The sequence below is a fragment of the Accipiter gentilis genome, chromosome 1, assembly GCF_929443795.1.
Source record: "Accipiter gentilis chromosome 1, bAccGen1.1, whole genome shotgun sequence".
Classification (NCBI taxonomy): Eukaryota; Metazoa; Chordata; class Aves; order Accipitriformes; family Accipitridae; genus Astur; species Astur gentilis.
Window position 1 is genome coordinate 25,607,955 of NC_064880.1, and position 24,395 is coordinate 25,632,349.

Consider the following 24,395-nt stretch of genomic DNA (forward strand, 5'->3'; position numbering starts at 1 on the left):
AAGCAGCATTGCTGAATTCAGAATAAGAGCCATTAGAGACATTATTCTGCCACCAATGCAAAAATATCTTGGGACGAACAGTTAACTTCAACAAGCCTGTTGCCCTCTTGGGCATAAATAATGTCTCTCTCAGTAATAAAGTCGGTTCTTTGGTCAGGTTCTTACTGGCAGCTGCTTATCTTTCTAGCAAATGTGGAAGGCAGCTTAATCCATTTATTCCCTCCTTGAAAACTGTGCAAAAAGGCATGGGACAGTCTGGGGAGAGGAAAGGTCGTAAACATATGGCACAAACATGCCGTATGAAACCATGTGGTGTCCTTTCTTCCAAACAAGTTTACTTTGCAGTTCTTCCATACGTTCTTAGAGCTTCAGAGCATTTTTTCAGCATCCGTTTAGCCTCTCAACTGCCCTGTGAGACAAGCAAATATTATTTCCACTACTTAAAAGATTAAGAAAAAAGGGGGGAAAAGTGACTCCCCAAGGTGACATAGGAGCACTGCTGCAGAGCCAGGAATAGAATTCAGATCTCCTGACTCCCTGTCTGGTGCTTCCTTAAATATATGACCATCTGCTCTCCTGCTGGAAGTATAGATACTATATGCTGACTCCAACAAGCTGGCTGCTAAGCCTGTTAGTTTATCCTCTTTTTATCCCATACTGATATCATCTCAAGCTAAGCTTTTGGCCTGGAGTCAAAGTGATTTCCAGTGTTTGAATGATTCGACCTGCTTGTTATTGTTTTAACCTTGCACCACACATATGCTCAGCTATTTGTGACTTATCTGCATACAGTCTGTGTAGCAATAGCCGCAAGCGAGAACTGTTTTGTTTAAAGATTCCATACTGAAGCATACCACATGTTTTAACCCACTATCATATAGCGGTGAGTTTGATCCTGGTAGTTGCCTGCACCCAGATTTCCTGCTGAGCTGCATGTAACTTTCAAGGACAAAATGCTTATTAAAAAGACAAAAAATTTACACAATTGTGTGTCCCCACAAACATCAGTTCATCATGTTAAGCTTTCCCAGTTCCACAGCTAAATCCTGCACTGACTCCATCTTAACTAAAAACCAAATTAGAGCTAAATGGTATTCAACATGATCAACATTTTTTTAAAATCATCACCTTGATTCTAAGAAAATAATCCTCCAGTAAATCTCCTTCTCTCATTGCTGCAGAAAATTCACAGTGTGTGTCCAAGACAGAATCATCACTTGGTAGGGTCAATACACTAGCATGCTGACTAATGTGCCTTAAATCCTAGCCTTCTATATCCTCTGGTTATCACTGTAGCTTTACTTGGAGGAAGCACACAATGAATGGACAGCGTCTTTCCCATTGACTTGTCATAGGAGATAGCTTATTCTATAGGTATTCTCTTTTTCTATGAGTACTAAAAGATAGTTCTGTCTTTCTGAGCAATGTTCAAAATATTCCAATTAATTCTATGATATTAAGTACATGGTCTTAATTCTGTAGCATATGAATATTCAGCAATACATTGTGTGGTCTGCAATGTGAATCATTGTTCCTCTCAGTATGCCAAGGCTTCAACTTTCACAGCTTTGTTAGAGAAAGGTTTTTCTGAAATTCTTTGGATTTCATTGTGATTTGACAGTGCTAACTGTTCTTAAGCCTCGTTAGCTCCAGCAACAATCCTAGCATAAGTGGGAATATACTGGAAGTTATGCTAAGTTACGACAATTCTCTTCTAGAGTCATCTTGCTGAGTTTTCCTCTCTCTCTCTCTTTCTCTGAGATTACACTGAAAACACCCCATTAACCTTAGATTTGGGATTTTAAAATAATCTTAAAGCAGAAAGAATTCCAGCCAACATGCACTAGATTAGAATGACATTACTAGCAAACTTTAAAATTAGTTCCATTAAGCCAACCTTAAGTGTCCTGCAGATCAACTGACGTAGGATACTTACGCTTTAGCTTAGTGGAACTAGTTTGATGATTGGTACATGAATTTTTAGTAATTTCAAGAGATACACATTTACAGGTACTTTCAAAGATTTCTGCATAGTTTTTACAGCAATTATACACATGCTTACATATTTTGAGCCAAAACTGGAAATATTAGTGTGTTGCGTTAGTGTGGGAAATAACACCTGCCTTTCCTCCACAAGTCCCATGATGCAGTTTTTAGACAGTTTTGTTATCAGAGAGGAGCTTCAAGTACCCATTCAGTAAGCAGTTCCTTATGGAAACGGGCTGAAGCAGGCTGACAAAATCTGTATTGGTTTAATTAGGTTGGCAGAGCAGCTTCCTCAGACACCATTTTCTTTACCTAGAGAAGGAGAATGTTATTAGTGAATTCTCTTTCCTTAATAACAGGTGGCCTGTTATTTTTCCTTCATCCTTTAGACAGCAAAATGTCACTGCTAAGGAACCTTGAGCTGGTCCTTTAACATACAATCTGAATTCAAGATTATGTTTACCACCTGTTACTAAAAGGTAACCAACACTATTGGTTCAGTTCTAGGAGTTAAGGGTGATCACATTTATGAGGAGTTGTGCACAAAATCCTACAGTCCTTATGTAAACACAATTCCTATGGGAATTTCTATGGCAATTTAACTTAAAAAAAACCACCTGGTAGTATATTTCAGGTGCAATGGTAAATTGTTGGACCCAAAGTCCACACATACAAGCTGGCTGCAAAATATGGCCCTTGTAGTTTGATCAAAGGAAAGATTCAGTTTGCTGACAGTTTTTAATGTGCCTGAATCCACTGTCAGAAAGACCAGTTGGATTTTCTCACTCACCTTCTCCAGGCCTGAAAACTTTCCCTCATGATGACATGATTAGAACTTATCATTTCAAAGGTATTGCTCTGGGGGAAAAGGATTATCAGAAGTGTTTGATCCTATATTGATGTTCTGAGTGGGCAAGAATTAGACAAAAAGCCTTGATTTTGTGAAGAAACAAAACTTCTTGTAAACCTTTAGCTGTCAAAGCAATATGTTGTTTGTTTTAATTAGGCCTTTTTAAAGGGGATGTCACATAAGATTAAAAGCCTATCTTCTATTTTTAAATAAAATAATTACCTTTGTAAGTAAATAAACTAGTATTATTTTATTGCTACTGGCAGAACTGTAAAGGACAACACATAAGTCTCTATTATTGCTTAATGGTTAAAAAACAAGCTTACTGCACTGTATTCTAGAATAACTAACGTTATTTTTAATGAGTTCTGTTACAAGAACTAAAATACTTCATGATTAGATGAGAATATGCTTGCATACAATTTCTTAGACCCAAACAACATACACTATATTCACTTTAACTTAAGTAATTAGCTTTTGCAGCTATAAAACATGTTCATATTAGCCTTTGGCCTCTGTTCTATCAACAATGATACACATTCTTAGCTTTCTATTCAATACCAGCACCACTGAGCATACCAGTATTGCTTGCATGCATGCCGTTATGTATGTATGTCCATGCAATGTGAGTAATACTCTGAACCCCTCAACCAGCATAAGGATCTGTTAAAAATGGTTATGATGTCCCTGAGGAATCTCAGTGATTATTAATGAAACCAATAGTACCTGACAAAAGATCTCAAAGAGGATTTTGTCTGAGCCAAACAAGTCCATTCTACATAACTTATACTCCCTAGAATTTATGCTGTATTTTTGCAAATGAGCCTTAAAGAATTTATAAGCCAGTTTTGAAGTGTGCTGTGTATGTATGGGTGTGACATGCAGTAGAAACAGCTTGTACTTTGGTGTCTGATTTTGTAAAAAATCTTTGCTGCTAATAGTATCTGGGGAAGGGACTGGGTAGTGTAACTTTGAAGTGCTTGTTGTGACAGGGCTGGGTAGGTTTGCAGTAAGGCTGTTGACATGGCTTTCATTGGTCACAAATTTTGGGGTTCTTCAGCGAAGGGAGCTGTTTCTTTTACAATTAGCCCAGTCTCTCCACTCTCATGGCTGAAACGTTAACTACTCTTTGTACAAGGAGTGGATCTGAAACATCAGACAGCTCTGCCTGGGAGAGCTTATAAATCCAAGCAACAAAACATCCCCTTTATAGAGACAGGGAACACAGACAACCGGCTGTGCTGGGACTGTGTCTCTGCTACCAAGCAGGGCATTCCTTTGAGTCATGGCACTACTGAGATGGGTGCTAGCACCAGGACTCTGGGAGTGGCATGAGGACCTCCTGAGTGATTTGCCCATGAGCAGACAGGTAAGTGGTGGCAAGTAGGGAGCTGAACTCAGATTCCCCATGTCTCTATCTAATGCCTTAGTGTCAGATCATTTTATCCTGTTCAGAGAAAGTGGTTTTGATACCTTCAGTGTTGTTCTCATTTTTCCCCTTCAAATACCAAGTGATTAGATTCAGCAAATTAATATCGAACCTACCACCAGGAGTGAAAAGTTTGGAAAGTTCTCTTTTTATTCTGCATCAGCAGAAATCAAACCAACCTTCATCATCCTCAGTACTACCTTTTGGGGGGAGTACTGCCTACTGAGAAGGAGGTCTTCCTGCTGACATCAGTGAAGCATTCACCATATTGTACTATTCCTTGAGCTTAGATTGATACAGAGCAAATCTCCAAACATGCATGCACACACTTTTTTTTTTTTTGCCTGCTTAACTTTTCAGAAGTCCCTCATTTTTCCTTACATTTATACAGAAGTGACACGGACTAAAGATTCATTTAGAGGATGGTGTGTCCCTGGGACAAATCATTCATTGGCAAAATGGAGCCTCTTCTAGAACAACAGAGTCAAATGCATCAGCAGTCTTTACCCTCTTCTTGCCTCATACACCACAGTGTATAAGAGGTTTAGGTTGCTTTTGTGTTTTCTGGAGAATTCCCTGATCTGTTGTTTTGCTAAAGCTGGTATCTAACTGCTGAGCCAGCACAAAGGGCAAGTAATGACCCAGTATTGGTCTTCAGCATGCATATTTAAAAAGATTAAATAGTCTTTTATTATGTGACTGACATTTCAAATGTGGGGTCCATGCTTGGTCTCTCCTCCCTCCCTATCTATTGTGTGCAATAACATCTTAACATATAAATATATGATCTCCTCCACAACAAGCCACTGTATATTCCCTGTATCTCATCTGTGTGAGTACACATCAAGACTTCAGTGACAATTCTCACCATTTACACCAACCTCTGTGCAGTCAGAGTCCAATTCACCAGCTGTTCCCTACTGCAGAAGGAGAAAACTGGGCTCATATAACAATTCAAGTTTTCTCCTTTAAAGTTGTACAGCCACAACCTCAGCCTCAGATGGTGTATGTTGCTGTAGTGCCCTGACTTTAATTTAAACCAGCTGATGAGCCACACCCCCTTTCCCCACACACTTCCCCACCTTTCTAAAGGGTAGTTGAGTGTAGATGCCATCTTAAGTGCAGTGGAATCTGAACCATGAAAATCAAACAGGCAAATACAGAAAATTGACCAAGTGTCCTTTGTGGATTGAACTGATAAGAGTAACTATGGCACATTCTCAGGAATGACAAAGAGTGTTCAGTAAATTGCCTCTTGTCTGGAGGCATGGATAGAGTCCCTTACCTACAGCAGTGAAAAGAAATTCTCCTGCTTATAAAAATTTGTGTCTTGCTACATAAAGCAAGAGCATATCTGGGTTTTGATGGGTGCCATGGCAACAATGTTACTCGAGTATAGCATAGGAGCATTTTCGGTGAGAGCAAACAGGATGAAACAAAAAGCTCACTGGTTATCGGTGAACACAAGGACTTTTGCTGCAGACCTAAAGACAGATTCTCCTTCTTGTTCACGGGTAGCTATTTACAGTTGCCACCATATTCACACATTCACTTTATACTGTGGTTGTCTGGAAATAATGAAAAAAGGGAAAACCTTGCTACAACTAGAAGGACAGATCTTAAACATAGTTCAGAGTTCCATTATATTTGCATCACTTAAAGAAGAACAATGCAGAACTGCTAAAACCACTATGGTTACTAGCAAAGAACAAAACCATAGGATTACATGTTCAGTAAAACCTATGCTTAAGTACCATAATTGCCTTAAAAGTATGTTTGTAGAGAACAACAGATAACCATGGCTTTGCTTTTGTTCTAAAATAACTAATTTCAGCACATTTCACCGAGGAGTGAATGCTCCACTGTTTTTGAGATCTACAAAACACCTGCAATTCCTTTTTAGTCCAGATATTCTGGTGTCAGTAAAAAGGTATTAAAACTGGAACCTCACTCATGCAAGCTTATGTGCTCTGAGATTTGTGTACAAAGGGAATAGCAATATAAAATAATACCTACTGCAATGGCCATGGGGGGGGGAAGAAAGAAAAAAAGCATTAGAGGGAAGTCTTAGTATTTTCTTCACTTCAGCAATCAACCAGAGCCACATCTGTAGGTCTCTGCATACAAAACTTTATTCAACCTCTTGCCTATGCAGAAACAGTTGCAATACCTGAGAAGCAGACTTTCATTCTCTAATTCCAAGTTCCAGTTTATTTAGATCCTAATTCCTTAACAAAAATCAAACTCTTGCAATGTACTTTTAGTCCCTCTTTCCCAGTCACTTTTGAACATCTTGGCCAACTGGAGACCAAGGTGGAAGTTTTAAAGAGAGTTCCTGGATGTTTCTTGTGCATGAGTGGCTAGAATATTTCATATCCTGCAAAGGCTGGAGTTAGGGCTCAGAAGTGTTTTTAGACATAAGCAAATCCAAGCAGGAGAAGAACTACAGGGGTCTGCAAATGCAGCTGCTTATGGAAACAATTTGTTTTTCAAAACTATCACTGTTCTCATTCTGCATTACTTCACAGACTTTGTTTCATTTTTGCTCAGATGGTACTGGTTTATTTTCTGTTCATACAAGAGCCTTCCTGACCCTTGTGGCCCACATCTTCTGCCTTCCTGTTTCTTGCTCTCATTTTAGATCTGTTCACACATCCTGCAATGCTTAACATCATCCTTGGGCCAGTGAAGTTTGCTGTATAACTTACGTTTGTAAATCCTTCTTACAATGTTTTCTTATTGATTGTGTGATACATGACAATTATCTGAGCTTGTCACCCTTTTGTATGTGGATATCCTTCAGATGACATGGAGAATTCTGAGGGTGAACAGTATATGTATACATTATTCTCGAGGGGAAAATTACCAGATAAGCCAGTTTTATCATGGCATTTTACTGTTTTGTAATAACATAAGATTTATGAATCAAAAAAAGTCTAACAGCAAGCAGCATGTAAAAAACAGGAATCATAAAAGGCACTATCTGTTTCTTTGAGATTAGCAGGACAAATACTTAAGTCCAGGATTTCATAGCTCAGAATGAAGGAAAGATTTGTATGACTACTTTTCAGACGACTTTGTGGCTCAAGAATAAAATGTGCTGCCTTCATACAAGAATCTGGTCAAATATATGGTTGCTCTGTGCAGCTCAGTCCACTGTCTTTAAGTCATAGTTACATAATTACTCTAAACCCTATACATGCTTTATCTTCAATTCATTGAAGATCCGCCCCTCCCTCAACAGTTTAATTTACCTAATAAATTACCTATTTTCACTTTACACAGGGTTGAGGACCTTGGCCTTGCTACAGATTGGAAACACCCTTGAAATACCTTTAGTGAGTCAAACACCACAGCAAATGTCTGGTTTCCATCCATTAATAAGATACACCCATGGGCTGTATGAAATAAAGCGGCAGTCACCTTCCTGGTTCCTCACTCCTTGTTCAGAAAAAAATTCCAGCCACTGTGCTTACAAAGTGTTCCAAGTGTGAATAAAGGTTAGAAACACATGTTCCTGAGTCTGCAGGCAGACTGTGAAAATGGTAGAGAAAGATGCAGCTTGCATCTCCTGTTAGCCTCACTGGCAGGTCAGCTAAAAACATCTGTTTTAGCATCTGTTTTGCTTAAAAAAGAGGATTTTGCACCTTTCGCACTGAGCAATCCATGCAGTGACAAACCCCACAATTACAGGAGCAAAATAATTATTGTTGATCTTTGTAGTGAGTCTCTCACTAATTTTAATAAGCATGATTCAGGAGAGAGAGGAGAATGGTATTCTAAATACAGATTGTAATGCAAAAACCAGGGGATTAGAACTCCCTTACTACATGAATTGGACATCTAAGAAACCTGGGTTTATTTCAGACATTGCAACAGAGTAGCTTTTTAGTAGATGTAAATATTCAAGAAACCCACAGCTCTGAAGTCTCTCTGGCAGCAGCTACATACTGCTTGGAACTATGAATCAGTGTAAGTGACATAGTAATGACTTAAATTATTAAGTTAGCATAAAGCAAGATACTTTAATAAGCAAGGTGATCATTACGGCAGACCACTACACTTCCAAACTGTTTGTGTAAGTTTCCACCTACTTGTAAGGTGTTTTAAAAAAAGAAAGAAAAGATGGTGATCAGCTAACTTAATGTAATGTGCTATGCTATTTTTTGCCCACTGGTGGCTAATTCTGTCCAGGCTGCTGGCACACAAGAGGGCAGTATACTTCCCTGCCTGTTTTGTCCCTGAGGAGATGGGAGCCATGTACCTGCTACTGACAACCTGACTGAAAAGCTCAAAGCACAAGCAGTTCCCCAGCCCAGGGGAGAGCCCCAGCTGTCACTGCATTAGCTTCGTTTGTAGGGCTTCAGCTTTGAACAGCACCAAATGCTTTCTCAAACACAGCTCTGAGCACTCCCCAACTCTCCAGGTGTATTGGCTTTGTGTGGCAAGATTTTGGTAGCGGGGGTGGGGTGGTGGGGTGGTTACAGGGGTGGCTTCTGTAAGAAGCTGCTGGAAGCTTCCCCTGTGTCTGACAGACCCCATACCAGCTGGCTCTGAGACGGACCTGCTGCCGGCCAAGGCCAAGCCAATCAGCGATAGTGGCAACGCCTCTGTGATAACATTTTTAAGAAGGAAAAAAAAAGTTGAGACAGACAGAAATGGCAGCCAGAGAGAGAGTGAGAACATGTAAGAGAAACACCCCTGCAGACACCAAGGTCAGTGAAGAAGGAAGGGGAGGAGATGCTCCAGGAGCCGGAGCAGAGGTTCCCCTGCAGCCCGTGGTGAAGACCCTGGTGAGGCAGGCTGTTCCCCTGCAGTCCAGGGAGGTCCACGGTAGAGCAGATCTCCACCTGCAGCTTGTGGAGGACCCCACACCGGAGCAGGTGGGTTCCTGAAGGAGGCTGTGACCCTGTGGAAACCCTGCGCTGGAGCAGGTTCCTGGCAGGACCTGCAGATCTGTGGAGAGAGGAGCCCACGGAGCAGGTTTTCTGGCAGGACTTGTGACCCCGTGGGGGACCCATGCTGGAGCAGTGTGCTCCTGAAGGACTGCACACCGTGGAATGGACCCATGCTGGAGCAGTTCGTGAAGAACTGCAGCCTGTGGGAAGGACCCACGTTGGAGAAGTTCATGGAGGACTGTGTCCCGTGGGAGGGACCTGACGCTGGAGCAGGGGAAGAGTGTGATGAGTCCTCCCCCTGAGGAGGATGAAGTGGCAGAAAATAATGTGTGATGAACTGACCATAAACCCCATCCCATCCCCCTGTGTCGCTGGGGGGGATTGGTAAAGAATCCAGGATTGAAGTTGTGCCTGGGAAGAAGAGAGGGGTGGAGGGAAGGTGTTCTGAGATTTGGTTTTATTTCTCATTACCCTACTCTGGTTGATTTGTAATAAATTGAGTTAATTTTCCCCAAGCTGTGTCTGTTTTGCCTATGACGGTAATTGGTGAGTGATCTCTCCTGTCCTTATCTTGACCCATAAGCTCTTTATTTTCTCTCCCCTGTCCAGCTGAGGAGGGGGAGTGATAGAACAGCTTTGGTGTGCAGCTGGCATCCAGCCAGGGTCAACCCACCACACCAGCAGAGAGTATTTCAGAACTCCTCCAGTGCAGGCCGGGACCATGAGTCAGTCAGCCAGCTCAGAACATCAGAATGGCTCTGACCAGTCTGCTTCACAGATGAATTTGTACAGACAATGCTTTCTTAAAGTAGCAGATCCCAAAAGGGAGCACAATAAACTTCTCATCAAGTCAAGCAGATGAACTCTCATCTGGTTGTTAAGTTTTACAATTGCACCCAACCTGTTTTTCTACATGTGCTGCATTTCAGAGACTGAAATGCTGAACAGCTCTCTCTGCTTTTTATGCCAGACAGCTGTGACAATTCTTTGGTTGCATGGTTTCCTTCATAAATGTGCACCATATTATACCTACATGTTCTGCATGAAGTTGGGTGGTGAATTTCTTTTAAGCACATTGTTTCTTTTTACCTTATCTCATCATTGTAATACCTTTTTTATCTCATCATTGTAATAGGTTAACCATGTGTCTACGCTACTTCAGAAAGACAAAGAACGTAGTGCTTGTAGCTTATCAAGTGAAGCAAGGGCACCACGGTTAGGTAGCACACAGTCACTGTAGAAAGTATTGCCGTTTCCCTTCATGCCAATTGGGCTGTGGCTATGGTATAGCAAAAGTGTGACTGAAGATCTAATTACCCCGCAGAAAAAAGCAACCTGTTGTTGGCAAATGTATTTTGAGCATTTCAGTGCTCTTACTAAGTACTTCAGCAACTCCAGCACAACAAACGGATTTTACCAGTAAGTTACTAAGAATGGCAAAGATGTACCAGTTCTCTCTGCTCCTTCAGATCAGAGGCCCAAAGCTCCTTTGAACTTCTAGAACTCTCGCAACATAATCAATTCCCCCACTACATAACAGGCCAGTGGAGATGCATCACAGTATGTAATGAACAAATCTGAGTATTGCAATACCTCTTTAAATAGTTGTGGAGACACTAATATCAGAAACAGAGAGCAAGAGTCAGTTTAAAAAGGTCTGCCAGACCTGTGCTCTTATAGCGAGAAGTCTCAAAATGTATTACAGTAGCAGTGAAACAAAAGGATCAAAAGAAAAAGCATACAGCTAACAGAACCATTATTGGCCTGAACTTCTGAAAACTGAGTGAGATTGATTTCTTCAGAAATTTTTCACCTAACTTTGGATTTTTTTAATATACCCGTTAGACTGAGTTATTTACTGCTTTACCATCTGTAGTTCTGCATAAAGAACATGGGACGATGGGAGTAGAATGGTGGGGGGAATCCTTCTAGTGCATATTTGCAGGCCAGGTTCCAATAGCACTTGAAATGGTCACTTCCTTTCCCTGACCCAGCTCAAGAAAAGAGAGAAATTTGACTTGGGCATAGGGGAGGGGAAGCTAAAATTAGGAGATTTCAAAGCAATAGATACCAGGATGCTTTTTGGATTAATTAAGTAGTTCCTTCCACTAAAGAAAATCCACTCCCACTTCACAAAATAAACCCCCCACTACCAGCAGACACTGCTCACTTCACAAACTTTTCTCAACCTGTAAATACTTTGGAGTAGGCAGTTGTGTATAAAACTGCTTATCTCTTCCATTAAAACCTTACACTAATTGCACAGGAAAAAGAGAGATCAGGAGACCCAAAATTGTTGGTTTATTTTAATTATTATCCTGCACAGTCATTTCAGAAAAAGAGAAAGCATTTTCTGAATAAATTTTTCCTTTTAAAAACTCAACTGCATCTTCATTTGTCATTTCCTGAAACTTCTTGTTCAGGACCTGGAAGAAAGGAAAAGGAAAAGGTACATTAGTTTGACTGTCTTTAGCAAACTGCCCCGTCCTATAAACCAAATGCTCAGTGATGGGAAGGCCATAGGGAGTCAACGTATTTTGAAAACGAATTTACTTGAATCATTCATTCTACAAAAATCAGGGAAATAAGCCAAAGTCATATAGGTTTTTAGGTACAAAGCAATTCAGTGGCTTGATTATTTTTTTCCTGAACTATGATTACATTTATTTGGCTGATAATTGTAAGTGGTAGCTTGTCTTTTAGAGTTCCTCTGTCTTTTCTCCCTAGTGACAGCACCACCACCTTCTAAGGAGAGATGATATACAATTACCACTCTGGAGAAGGCTCACCACTCCCTACAAGGCCTGTTCTATGAAACAAACATACTCATCACTGTGGTGGTAACAGGTCTGAAACAGAGAGAATAACAGGACTCTCTTACCAGAATAACATGATAGCCCAGTTTATTTAGATGCCGCTTCTTCATTGCCAGCTTCCCTTGGGGGTGCATTGTACCCATACAGAAGGCAGACAGAGGAACAAAGAGAACAGCCAATCTACAACCAAGAAGAGTAGGGAAGACTCCATTGTACAAATACAGAATAAGCATTTTTAAGACAATAATTCAGTTATGTCCTTTAACACTGCAGAATATACAGCTGTCTTTCTGGTAGGCAAAAATATCAGGACTGCACAAATTTCATTATCCTTTTCCTTCTCCAGACTTAAGTAATTTAGACCCTGTCTTCTTCTATGAGCTTCGCACAAGTACCAGCATCTACTCAAACTGGTACAGCAGAATTAAGTCCTTAGATCTCCACTTCTCCCCAGTGAGAAGGAAACAGATCATTCAAAATTCTACATTATTTTGACAGCTTCTGCATTTACTTTGATCCTTTGCTAATATTGAGAATTAGTTACTTCCTGCCATAAAGACCTACTTGGAAGGGTGAGGAGAGCTGAATGCCTTGTAAGACTGACAGTGAGTTTCTGTTAAACAATTCATTAGCTCTCCTTTTCTCAAAAAAGCAAACTATACAAAATACATTGCTGCGCAGTGGTCCAGCACACAAATGTTAAGTATTACCCAATTCTACTTAAGCGTTACTTAAATGATATCTGTCCCACTTCAGTTACTAAGAGGTCATTCTTCTACACAAGATTAAATTAATCACCTAAAATGTGGATATGATGATCCTTTTTTATTCAGATTATATTTCAGCAGCTGAATTAATGGCTATAACATACCACTGAGAGGCACATTTTAGAGACTTAAGAAAATAACTGAATGTTTAATGGGACACACAAATAGGTGGAGTTTTAAAACCATAATGTAGCAATTTTTTTAAGGGATTTCAGTCCTATTTCAAAACCTGTATCCAGTAGAAGAGTATCAGATTACTGTGATGTTTCCTGCCCTTCCTCTGAAATGTTACATTTCAGCCTCTGTTAGAAGAAGGTAGTGAGCTGAATGAGTTGTTGCTCTGAACTGGCATGGCAATTTTTGTACATTTCAGTGAGCACAAGTAACAAGTTAGTTAGCTACTTCACTTCTGCAAATCAGTGAACCAAAGAAGTAACTGGATAGAATACATACAAATAAAACTTAGCCTGCCAGAAAAAATATGCAGTCAGAAAAGACACCTTTGAACACTTGAGTCAGCATGATCATCTGTTGCAGCTACGGGGAGCACTTTCCTTCTGTCTGAATCCATTCTGATTTCAAAATCTGAAAACAAAACAACAAAATATTTAACACTTGCAAGAGATTACAATTAATGTTCTCATGTGAACATTAGTTGTTCAAATTGTTTTCAAATTAACAGCTCATTTGAAAAAGTTAACAGACACCCTCACTGCCCTGTTTCTAATTGCTGTTCGCTAATAATTTACATATTACTGATGGCTTTTCCCTCCCTGCAACCAATATAAACAGCTATAGCTTGCACATCTCCAGAAAAAAGCACATTTGTTTTTGGAAACTGTAGATATAACTTTACGGGAGTGAAATCATAGTTTAAAGAAACTAGTCTTGATTACAGTCTGTCATACCTACTCAGATTTTCCTATAATCTGATTCCTCATTAGAAATACTTAGGAAGAAAATTATTACAAATACAAAAAAATTGGTAAGCTGGGTGGCTGGCAAAAAACCAAGCAATATCAAAATGTAAAAGCAACCAAATGTTATGAAATGATCGCCTGTCAAAGAAGGTCATATCCCATTTCATAAATGAAAGTAGAACCCAAACCTTAGTCAGAATTTCAGAGAAGAAACAAGTCAGAGAACAAAAGATGGCTGCTGTTTGGCTTTGTTTCTAATGACATGTTAGTACTAAATCACAACTCTCTAAAACAGTTGGCCATATTGGATTTATGTACAATTAACATCTGCTCGCTGATGCTTAACAAAAAGTCCAAAGCAGTTTTGTAAATAAGAGTAATCATAAAGTCTTAGTACACTAACTTAAATACTTTAACAGAAGCATCCTAGAAAGTAGATTGACCAATCAAGGACATATTTGTTAAAAGATTGTGTCTTCAAAGTGTTACACTTTTAATTGCTTGCACCCTACACAAATTTATTATCACCTTTTTATTTTGGGAGTTATAAACCTACATTAAAAAGAATGTGACAATAATTTGGCTTCATACCAATATGATATTTATATGGCAGCTGAACATTTTGCCGAAACATGTTCTCATCCCCCAGAAGTTCCATCAGTGCCTCCCGAGCTTTTCTGAGATTAAGAGATACTAACGAGGAGAAGTTCTCAGTCAGCACAAATGCAGGCTTCGTGAAGGAAGGGCTATCAAGTTCCATACATGCTTTCACACAGTGAAGCATCATTTCCTTTTGTTCTTTGTAAAGATCATCTGAAAAAGGATACAAGAAAATATTATATCCAATGTCTCATCTCGCAGAATTTTTCATTTCATTATCATTTATAGTCTGTTCTGGCAGAGCAAATGAATTTCAATACAGGAATCAAAACCCAATTATTTTTTCAGTTAATATTATTGAATATCTTCAATATAGTTAAATATACACTGCCAATTCACTAATTATAATATTAAAGTCTATGGCTGAGACCTGCCTATTTATCCAGTTTTTCCCCTCTACTGTACACAGCTCTGTGCATGCTATCAGTTATTACAGGAGACTTAAGGAGAACATGGAATGAGAGATCATGCATAAAAACCATTTATAAAATCCAGACAACTAGAAAGCTGTTTATAAAACAAGGAAGGGATATCAGACTTGGCCATAATTTTGAAACTGTACTTTAAGAGTACTAAGCTGCGCAAACTCTTAAGCAGTTACAGCTTTGCAGCTTTCATGTTCGGACACTGCAGGCTCAACGGCAAGACACAGTTTTACTCTGCAATGAACTTCTACTCCACTGAACTACTCTACTGGCTGTATAGAATTGTAATGTGGAAACCAAATACTACTGCAAACCATTCCAAGTTCCTCATTATAACTCAGAGCAGTCAAAAAAACTCCTACTCATGATTCCAGGTACTAAAACTGGTTTACAAAGGTTAAGATTTCCTGTGTTTCTAAACATGCCTGAGCATCTGTCAAAGATAGAACCCTTGGCTCTTACACACTTCTACCATTTCCACAAATCTCATATTCACCTCTCTCCACATGCACACCTACTATAAAACTGTTGCCACCATGGGGCTCAAGACAATAAGCCTGATGCCCTAGTGCAGAAACAGTTCACTCAGATCACCATCACTACATTAGCTCTGTCTTGAAGGACTTCAAATTTAATATTAATTGTGTTTGCATTCTTTAATTTCTAAACTTTTAACACAATTACAACAAATTATGTATGGAGGCAGACTATCCCTTTTAAAACAAGAACATGACAAAGTAAGGCCAGACCTGACAGGAGAAGTTCACCCCTATTGTTCTTTTGCAGCAGCTCATCAAGTGCACGATGAGGAAGATATCCTAAGATGCAAAGTGAATACACAGCCTTCAGCAGTTCTGTGTTGGAAATCTGAGGGAGGTACTTATTCAAGCAGCTATGAAGAGTCTCAAAAAACCTTTTCCAAAAGCAGAAGAAAAGTAACTAAATACACAAATAAGGCTATACAAAATACAGATTTCAAACAAAAATACAAGTTAGAAATCTTTATTATCTTCTATAATTGTATGTTGTGTAATCCAACATTAGCTTCTGATTCTTGAGGATACAGCTACCTATGAACAGCTTTAGTAGCCTGGTCAGCACAGAACCAAGGTCTCCATTTTCAATTACAGAGAAAAATTCCCACACAGAGCAAATGTGAAAAGACACAGCAAATTTACCTTACAGATTAATAAAACAGGATTATGAACTCTTTCACAACTGAAATCAAATACTAGTTGCCACACATTATTCTATAATGACTACATAACGTATTAACAGGAATTCTAAATGAAAACCTACAGATGCTTTTGACCTTTGGGAACATAGTTGAGTCGTGAATACACTCGGAGAACAATCAAAAGGTTTTTCAAGTTGAGGAATTCAGGGTCTTCTGTCACCTTCTCAGCAAAAACACCCATCAGCTCACTAGGCTGAAAGCCAAGTGTCTCGAAGGCAGAAAGAAAAAGGATAATCTAAAAGAAAACATAGTTTTATAAGGTCAAGAAAGCCAGTACAGTGGATCCTACCTGTTGATTTCATAAAAGGCATTTTTAATGAAAGCAAATTTTTCAAACCGTAAAACCCCTTTTATTTCTTATTTCTTTATAGATCAACAAATGGAAGAGTATTTTACAAATTTAACTATGTTATCTTCATCAGACTGGTATTCCTAAAAAATCTGTTCTCCAAAGATCAAACACAAACATGAAGAAAGGTAAGATGGAAAGCACCAGATATTCTACTAGTACCACTATAAATTATTTGGTCTCAAACTCACCTGTCTTTTGTCCCAAAGGCAGGCAGTGGAATTAATATAGTCTGCTAATGCTGAAAACAGTTTTACATTACGGTACTGGAGATTGTAACAAGCTTCCAGAATGAGAATTAACTGCCGAAATGGAGCATCGTGGACATTCTCTGTAATAGAAGAGCAAAAAAGGACAAATGATATAAAGCAATGGAAGCTGTAGGTTGGAGACATTGTGGGAACAGTTTGGCTAAGGGATGGAGGAGGGGCAGGAAAAAAAAAAAAAAAAAAATCAGATAAAGAATTGTGGAACAGACTGAGACTAGCTAGGCAAAGTCAACCGAACTAAAACACATGAAGAAACGAGAGAGGTAGAAGAAACCAAACTGAGTCAGGATCAAGCTAGAAGCGATAAATCAGCAAAAGGGGACAAATTAAAAAAAGAAGCTAGAAGATTGTGTTCCCAGAACATCTTCTGTTCCATCATTCTTGATTTTCAGCACCTCCCCGCACTCAGCATGGAAACCCTCAGGCTAGCCCCTTTAGTACTGATTGAGCCTTTGGGCTGTCCACTTCACCATGTCAGCTGAGGGAGGAACAGAGAGGTGGATCTAAAGCTGCCGATTAATCAGATACTAGCAAATGATGAAATTTACTTTTTTTTCGCATTTGGTTTTACAAACCAGCGAGTAACTACAAATATGAATCTATGTCTAAAAAGCACTAACAGCTGTCAAGCACTAAAGTGTTAGTGTAAGCCAAACTGGAAAACATGGAACCATAACATCACGTCCCAGCATACGAGCGTGATGACACAGATTGAGTGTCAGATGACAACAGACTGCTGCACAGGACTAGTGCCTCATTTACCACATAAGATGGACCTACTCCTGAGATGAAAAAGATTAAGTACTGAAGAACAATGGTCTCTCTTGAATATCCTGCTTTGTTTGCTGCAATGAGGGGCATACATGTCATAAAAGACAGTGACTGCAAGAGAAAAGAGCATAGTTACAGCAGTAGGATCAGCACCCACCAAAACTAGACTTTTATCTTTTCCTCTGCCAGAGGATGCAAGAGGATAGCAGTAAAATAACTGAATTTAACTACTCTGAGTTGTCCTTAGTGATTTTCCAGGCTCAGCATAAAAACACTGTTACCTCATTTCTTGAAATGCTGAGTGCTGGCAACTGTGATTGAAGCCAATGAGAGCTGTGCATCAAATAAAGTGATCTGTAATGCTAGATATTCTTAAAGAAAACAGGCTAACACAATCTCATATTACTGGACACTTTGACCTTTATCTCTCTCTTCTGCACAAGTATCACCACTGGGTCACTCCCTTGTTGTTGCAAAAATTAACTCAGTAAGTACCTACAAAGTACATAGTTATTACAATTCTGGTCAGGCCACCAGATATGGGAGAGCGCACTACTTTCTTAAGAGCCCCAGCAAGAGTACAGGACCTATAAAACCTGCTGAAGAATTCCTTTGCCCATGGGCCCCAAAGCATGCCACACACACACACTTCCTGTTCCATCTCCAGCCTCTGACAGGGGCCATTTCTGTTCAGAAACTAATCACTCTGTCCCCAGAGCATCATTTGCACAATGTGCAGCATGTAAGTCCTGAGAACATGCACTGAAAAAGTGCATTAAAAAGTACTGAGGAGCTGCTCACTCTGTGTATGCCATCTAGCCTGTGCACTGAGTGTGGTATAAGTCCTGTGGGAGAAGCCAGTATGTGTAATTAAAGACAGTTTCCTAACACATATGAACAACCAGGGCAAATAAAGGCTGTACAAGCAGCCCAAACACTCCTGGTTCATTTATGTTAAGAATGCTATTTTACTATCTTACTGGTTTTTTAGACACAAATTTGTATGTATTTTAAGTGTGAATCAATACATACTGACCACATATATTTAAGAAATGTATTGTAAAGGTATGGAGAGAGGTGAAAGCATTAGCTTTCATGTAATTATTTTCTGGGCTGCAGCATGAGGTCAGTTATTAAAAGCAGCATTCAATAATGAAATCCAGTTAATCAGGGAAACACTATGTTCCCTTTAGTTTATCAACTAACCATGCTAAGCCACCAATCCATCCTGTAAGATGTCCAGTTCAAATTCAGATTTGTTTTAAAAGTTTATCTGAAATCTATTTTTAATTACTAGAATTCAATTATTTTTCCTAAACTCTGCATACAGAAAAATGCAAAGAAAAATATGTAATTCAGGTAAATGTTAAGAAGGGCAGACACAACAAGAGCTATTTGCTTTCATTATCGATCAGTAATTTTCTGTCTTGCTGCTTGTCAAATGGCTCCACATTACTCTAATATCCTGTAAAACAAAGATGTTTCCTGAGTTTTAAAGGAAATCAGAAAAGGCAGACGAGACAATAATTAGGAAGAATTTGGTACAAGGAAGTGAAATTTAATAAACGTATTTTTTTCTTACCCTGGATCTTTTTACTGCAGGCATTCAGGATTGGAATGGAACAATAATTCATTGCAACAAGAGCCGAAAACACACGCAGCGCATTCGGGAAGGTCAGATGGTCTATCTGTTTCAAAACTGCCATCTAAAGTGAATTACAGTTTATTAAATCCTTCATTCTTCAGGTATATTATCACTGCTTTCTGGTGAAGGCATTTTCACCAAAACTTTCCCAAATTCCTTAGCCTGTTCAAACTTACATGAAAGAAAAAGGAGCAACAAACAACAAAAGCATAAAGTAACCACTCTCAATTTCTTAATACACAATTACAGCAGATCAAGTGTTCTAGAGCCATGTCACTATGCAAGTTTCCAGCAATTTGCCTTTATATGTTTTTTTTTAAAAGAAAGAAGTCTCAGTAAAGCTCATCTCCAATGTGAATAGGTATCTTCTACCAACTCTTTAAAAAGTAGCAGAAACTTAATTGGCAGACCTGACATATTTAATAGTAGTCCAATTACTGTTTTGGATGCGTATGAAAGCTGTCAGCCTTCAAAGTGATCCAACAGCACACAGAGTGGCGTATCTGTAATACAAACACCCAGCTACAAATGCGGACTGAGCCACAGCAGGTCAGCTCTGGTGCCACAAAAGAGACTTCATTTATCGAAGCAGTAATTAGATTGATATAAATGACAGTAAAAATGAGACTACAAAGTATGTGGGCTATTAAAATACAATATTCTTACTGTATGCATATCAAAGGTTAAATACAAAATGCATCTACAACAGAAATTACACAGTATTAAAAACAGCACCCTGTAGGCTCAGAAAACTAAGAGCTCCCTTCAGTTAACAAGTGAAATGTTACTTTTCTCTCAGTTCCGTATTCCACCACATCTTCAGCCAGTTCCTCAACATCTTGTAAAAAGTGATACCTGGTCCAAAGTTTTGCAATTTACTTACATCTAACACATTGCATAAGCCCCCTGCACTGCTCTATTCTTGCTCAGTTTCCCGTCAGTGGCATCTTCCCTCACCTCCTCATGAATGCTATTACAAACCCTGACCTCAGAGCCCTTCAGCTATGTGATGAAAACACTAGCAGGCCCTGTTTGAAAGAAGATTTCAAAAAGTGTCTTTAAATCAGGGGATGAAACCCAGTACACCCTGTCATAAAACCTACAGCCTGCTCCCAACCACTGTATTTCCAAGGGGACCTTTAAGATACAGAGAAAGATAAGGCCATGAGCTAGGTGAGTTCTCCTGGCATATCACTCCCATCAGTCCTCTAGCTCCATACCATTATAGGACACAGCCCCATCATAGACTAGTTTTCTGTCATCTTCTCTTCCAGCCACAAGCTAGGCAAGGGAATCAGGGAACAGGCTATAAGTGCTTCTATGAAATACCATGTGGCCAACCCAAACAAGAGGTGAGGGCACTGCTATTTTACTGCCTCAATTCCTTTTGTACCATTGCTTTCTGCCCCCTTTCATGGTGAGATATTCCCAGCCTCCAAATTCAAGTTCTTCCTGCAGATATAGCTGGACTATGGTTCATATAGCAAATGCAGTTAACCTTTCTATTATATTTTCTCTTTGAGTGTGTGGAAAGAACCACACACAATTTATAAACAATGTAAGAGTACAGGCTTTGTGGAAGTGAAAATGAGCCTCCAGTTAAATTTACCTCCAATTTCTTTTTCAGAAAGACTGGAACATCTTTTCCCATGCATTTCATCAAGTTTTGCAGTATAAAGATGTCTCTGATACTTGGAATGCGCTGCTCCACTAGTAATCTGATGAAGAAACACACACAAGGCCTTGAGCTAGAAAGAGTAACTGTTTAACAGAGCTTTCCTCATTTCAGCAGAAACAGGTACCCCCATTCTCCCTCACTGATATACACCCAAGTTAAAGCGGTAATTAATTCCCTGCTCCTCTCCCACCTCCTTTTTCGCATGGCTGGCATAACTCTACATGACGTAGCTGCAGCACAGGTATTTTGCACATGGAAACAGTTAAATATCCTTTCTTAATGTTATCCTGATATGTGAGTGTTGTTGCTGATACATTAACAGCAGGGGCACCTGACTGCACATGTGACTGTGCAGATGTGAGTGCTGTTAAGCCTCAAAGAATTAACACTCTTCAGCAGAACAAAAAAAAAAAATGCATCTATGTGCAGGCAAATTCTGAAACAGCTAAGAAACTTTGGTATGGACACTGATAACAACTTGGTGCAAGTGAAGGAAAAAAACCAAACAAGCAGTGCTGTGGGCTCCAGGAACAGAAGGGGATGTCATAACACAGAGGGATCATAAGCACAAGATGATGGAGTTCTGCATCCCCAGCACCTTCTTTTCTGGCTCAGAGTCCTAAATATACCTGCACAGCTATGAAAACATGAAGTGCCGCTTTCTAAGGCAGTGCACTGCTCTGAAATTCTTCCCTGCAGATGTGGCTTCCTGCGAACGGGTAAGAGCTCCAGACATCGAGACACAGAAAGAGCTGTAGACAGAAGTCCTGCTTTCTACCAACTTAAAAGAACTGTGTGCCTGAGCTTCCAGGAGAACCTGTTTATTGCATATCACCAACACATCCACTTTCTCAAAGCAGGACCTGACACAGGACCAAAAGTACTAATACATGGCAAGTTTTGTGACAGCCTCAGTAAAAACAATCTCATGGGAGTGAGCAGATTGGTTACCCACATAAATCTCACTGGCCCAGAAAAAAATCACTACAGCCAAAGAAGTTATTGTGATAAAGCACTACAACAGAAGGCCTTGCTGGATGCACAGATAAAGTCTAAACTTGCCTTCATCTTAATTTTTACTTACTATATTAAAAGAAAATATTCCCTGGCTGTTAAACAGCATTTTTCATCATGACAAATCAAAATACTTCACAGAGTAAGCTAGTCTCATTACCTCCTTTCTATACACAGAAAAAACAGAGGCATAGATATGCGAAGTGACTTGATCAACATCACAAAAAACCCCACAGCTGTGGAGCTGCAGTCAGAATATGAATCCCCTGCAGAGCGGCCTAGCACCCTATGCCATCGGAACCCTTTCTGCTTGAAACTGCAAAGACAATGTCAAAAATCACCGTCTTGTACAGCTGTTATCTTATGTGATATTTAAGTCCTAAAACCATGTTGTCTTTTATGCACAGACATTCCCTCCATGATTTCTGAAAGACATATATTCAAACAACATTTAAATATGAAGAATATGTGAAAGGTATCTTTTTCTCACTGTAATCCAGCTTGAAGAGCGCTCACATTCTTGTCTTTATCCAGCCCTGCTAAAGTAGTTGCCAAAACTGAGATACATCGGTTATCAAGTTGATTGAGCTTCTCCTGTTAAAAGTTTTCACAATGTCAGGTTACTTCAGACCAGTAAAAGTTTCAGAAAAGAAAAACTGACCACTCTTAACCTGTACCTGATGTCTTCTCTTTCCCCCCAGAAGCCAATTAATGAGCTTTAATTCTGCAGTGACCTACAAGGTCTCGTATCAGTCAAATTTGGAGTTTTGAGATTTCTCCTCTCTATTAAATCTGTCTGAAATCAAGCAGTGGTTTCAAAAATGAAGGAAATTAGAAGTACACACGAACTAACTATGGGACCCCTGTTTCCATGGAACATCAGACTAAACCAGGGACATAAATCAAAGCTGTCTGATGTTGCACAGCCTCCCAGAATTAGCCCTGAGGTTCCAGCCCAAACTTAGGAGAAGAGGAATTTCAATACTTACTTGGCACACTCTCAGCAAAGTCTGGACTAGGAGAGTGTTCTGAGGAACACCTAGGCTCACCACGGCATGCAGAGTGAACACCAGGTCACCCCGTGTCATCCTTCTGGAGTCTCGCAGCACCTGCTGACAAAGCTTGACAAAAGCTGGGTGCTCAAAGATCAGCTGCTTCTCATAACGCTGCTGGTCTTCAGACAGGTTTTTGAAAAGCCTCCACACCGCAGTTAAACAGTTTGTGAAGTGCTTAATGGAAACAGCAGACTCTGAAGCCAAGTCCAGTATATCGCAAGGACAGGTACATTTCTGGAGACCATTAAAAAACGGGTCACTATGATCCACTACATGCTTCACTTTGAAGTTCCCAGAATCATCCAACTTCTCAAGTTCCAAAGAGCTCTGGGGAGCCTGCTCGCTCACGAAAGCCTCTGTACTCTTCTCTGGTTGTATATTAGCACCTGTGCTAAAAACGTCTGTCTCTTGAGACAGAAATCGAAGAGATGATCCATGCAGAGAAGGAAAAATATTTAAAAATAATTTCCTGAAGTTCACATTTTCCAGGGGATCCCTGTATCTGCCAACCCATAAAATGTGTTTTCTTGCTGTGGCTGAAGATTTGGGAGCGAGCACAGAATTGCACCTATGCATGTATCTAACAGTATTTAGCAAATAACTTATTTTATTATTCATTTTTGCTAATGTTTGAAATGCCAACTCAAAGTAAGGGATCCGATGAAATTCTACTGTCCTGGAGAAACTGCATCAGATCACTTATCTGTAAGAACAATTAAAAAATTACGGATTAGTTACCAGACTTTCAATTCCTTAAGTTTCAGTTGCCATATCTATACGCATCTTCTACAGGAGACCACCCCCCCCCCCCCCCCAAAAAAAAAAAACCAAACCACCACGTATTTGGCAAAAGATCCCTGGAAAACGATTTGCAGAGGGACTTCTATTGGGTCTCCTACGTTTTAGTCAAATATCTCAACACATCCCGGCTGTCAAGCCTTTTTCCTCTTTGCTGTTTTGACCAAAAACCACGGCGGGGGTGCAGAGCCTTTTCCTAACAGACGTTTCTCCAAGCAGGCGCGTCTCCTGACAGGGCTCTGGTGGGTCACTGCCAACCTTCAGCTCCGGTTAACAGAATCCTGCCCGGCCGCGGCCACAAACAGCCTGTCCCAGCCTCCCTGCCACCATCCCACAGGCGAGCCGCCTGCCCGGCGGCCGCGGCACACCCGCGGGCACACTCTGGGGGCCGGGGGCACCAAGCGGGGGCAAGGCCTCTCGGCTTCGGGCTCGCCTTCTGCAGGCGCTGGGAACGCTGCCCAGGGGCGTACGGTTCCCGTGGCGTAGGCCTGCGGCCCGGCGCCGAGGGGGCAGAAGCCTTTCGGCGGTTCCGCACGGGCTGGGAACACCCGGGCGCAACGGCGGGGGATCCCGCCGGGCCGGGCCGGGCCGCCCGCCTCAGCCGTGGCGGGAAGCGACGGGCAGGTAGGGCACCAGACCTCAGCCGCCCGGTAGCTGTTACCTCCCACGCGGCGGCGCCATGACAGCCGGGCCCTCCTCTCCGCCAGCTCTCGGCGGGCCTCGCGAGAGGGACGGCGCGGGCCGAGGGACAAACGGCCGTGGCGCGTGGCGCGTTGCTGCGCAACGCCACGCCACGCCGAGGCGACCGTTGGAGGGTGCCGCGCGCAT

General features: G+C 40.6%; 1 protein-coding gene across 5 annotated transcripts; it reads right to left on the reverse strand.

The window, feature by feature from the left end:
- Positions 1 to 11,457: 11,457 nt before the first annotated feature.
- Positions 11,458 to 24,306, reverse strand: FASTKD2 (FAST kinase domains 2). Of its 5 annotated transcripts, none has more exons than XM_049808909.1 (12): positions 24,229 to 24,306; positions 22,704 to 23,472; positions 22,205 to 22,308; positions 20,632 to 20,740; positions 18,960 to 19,083; positions 16,529 to 16,668; positions 16,051 to 16,223; positions 15,501 to 15,664; positions 14,258 to 14,479; positions 13,247 to 13,331; positions 12,045 to 12,159; positions 11,458 to 11,589 (listed from the first exon to the last, which is right to left on the reverse strand). In XM_049808909.1, the coding sequence occupies exons 2-12, from the start codon at positions 23,385 to 23,387 to the stop codon at positions 11,470 to 11,472; spliced, it is 2,040 nt and encodes a 679-aa protein (XP_049664866.1). In that variant the 5' UTR covers positions 23,388 to 23,472; positions 24,229 to 24,306; the 3' UTR covers positions 11,458 to 11,469. The 5 variants fall into 5 exon arrangements, with proteins under 5 accessions (XP_049664866.1, XP_049664902.1, XP_049664892.1 ...); XM_049808945.1 differs by having other exon boundaries at positions 24,206 to 24,231; XM_049808935.1 differs by lacking the exon at positions 24,229 to 24,306 and adding an exon at positions 23,773 to 24,114.
- Positions 24,307 to 24,395: the final 89 nt, after the last annotated feature.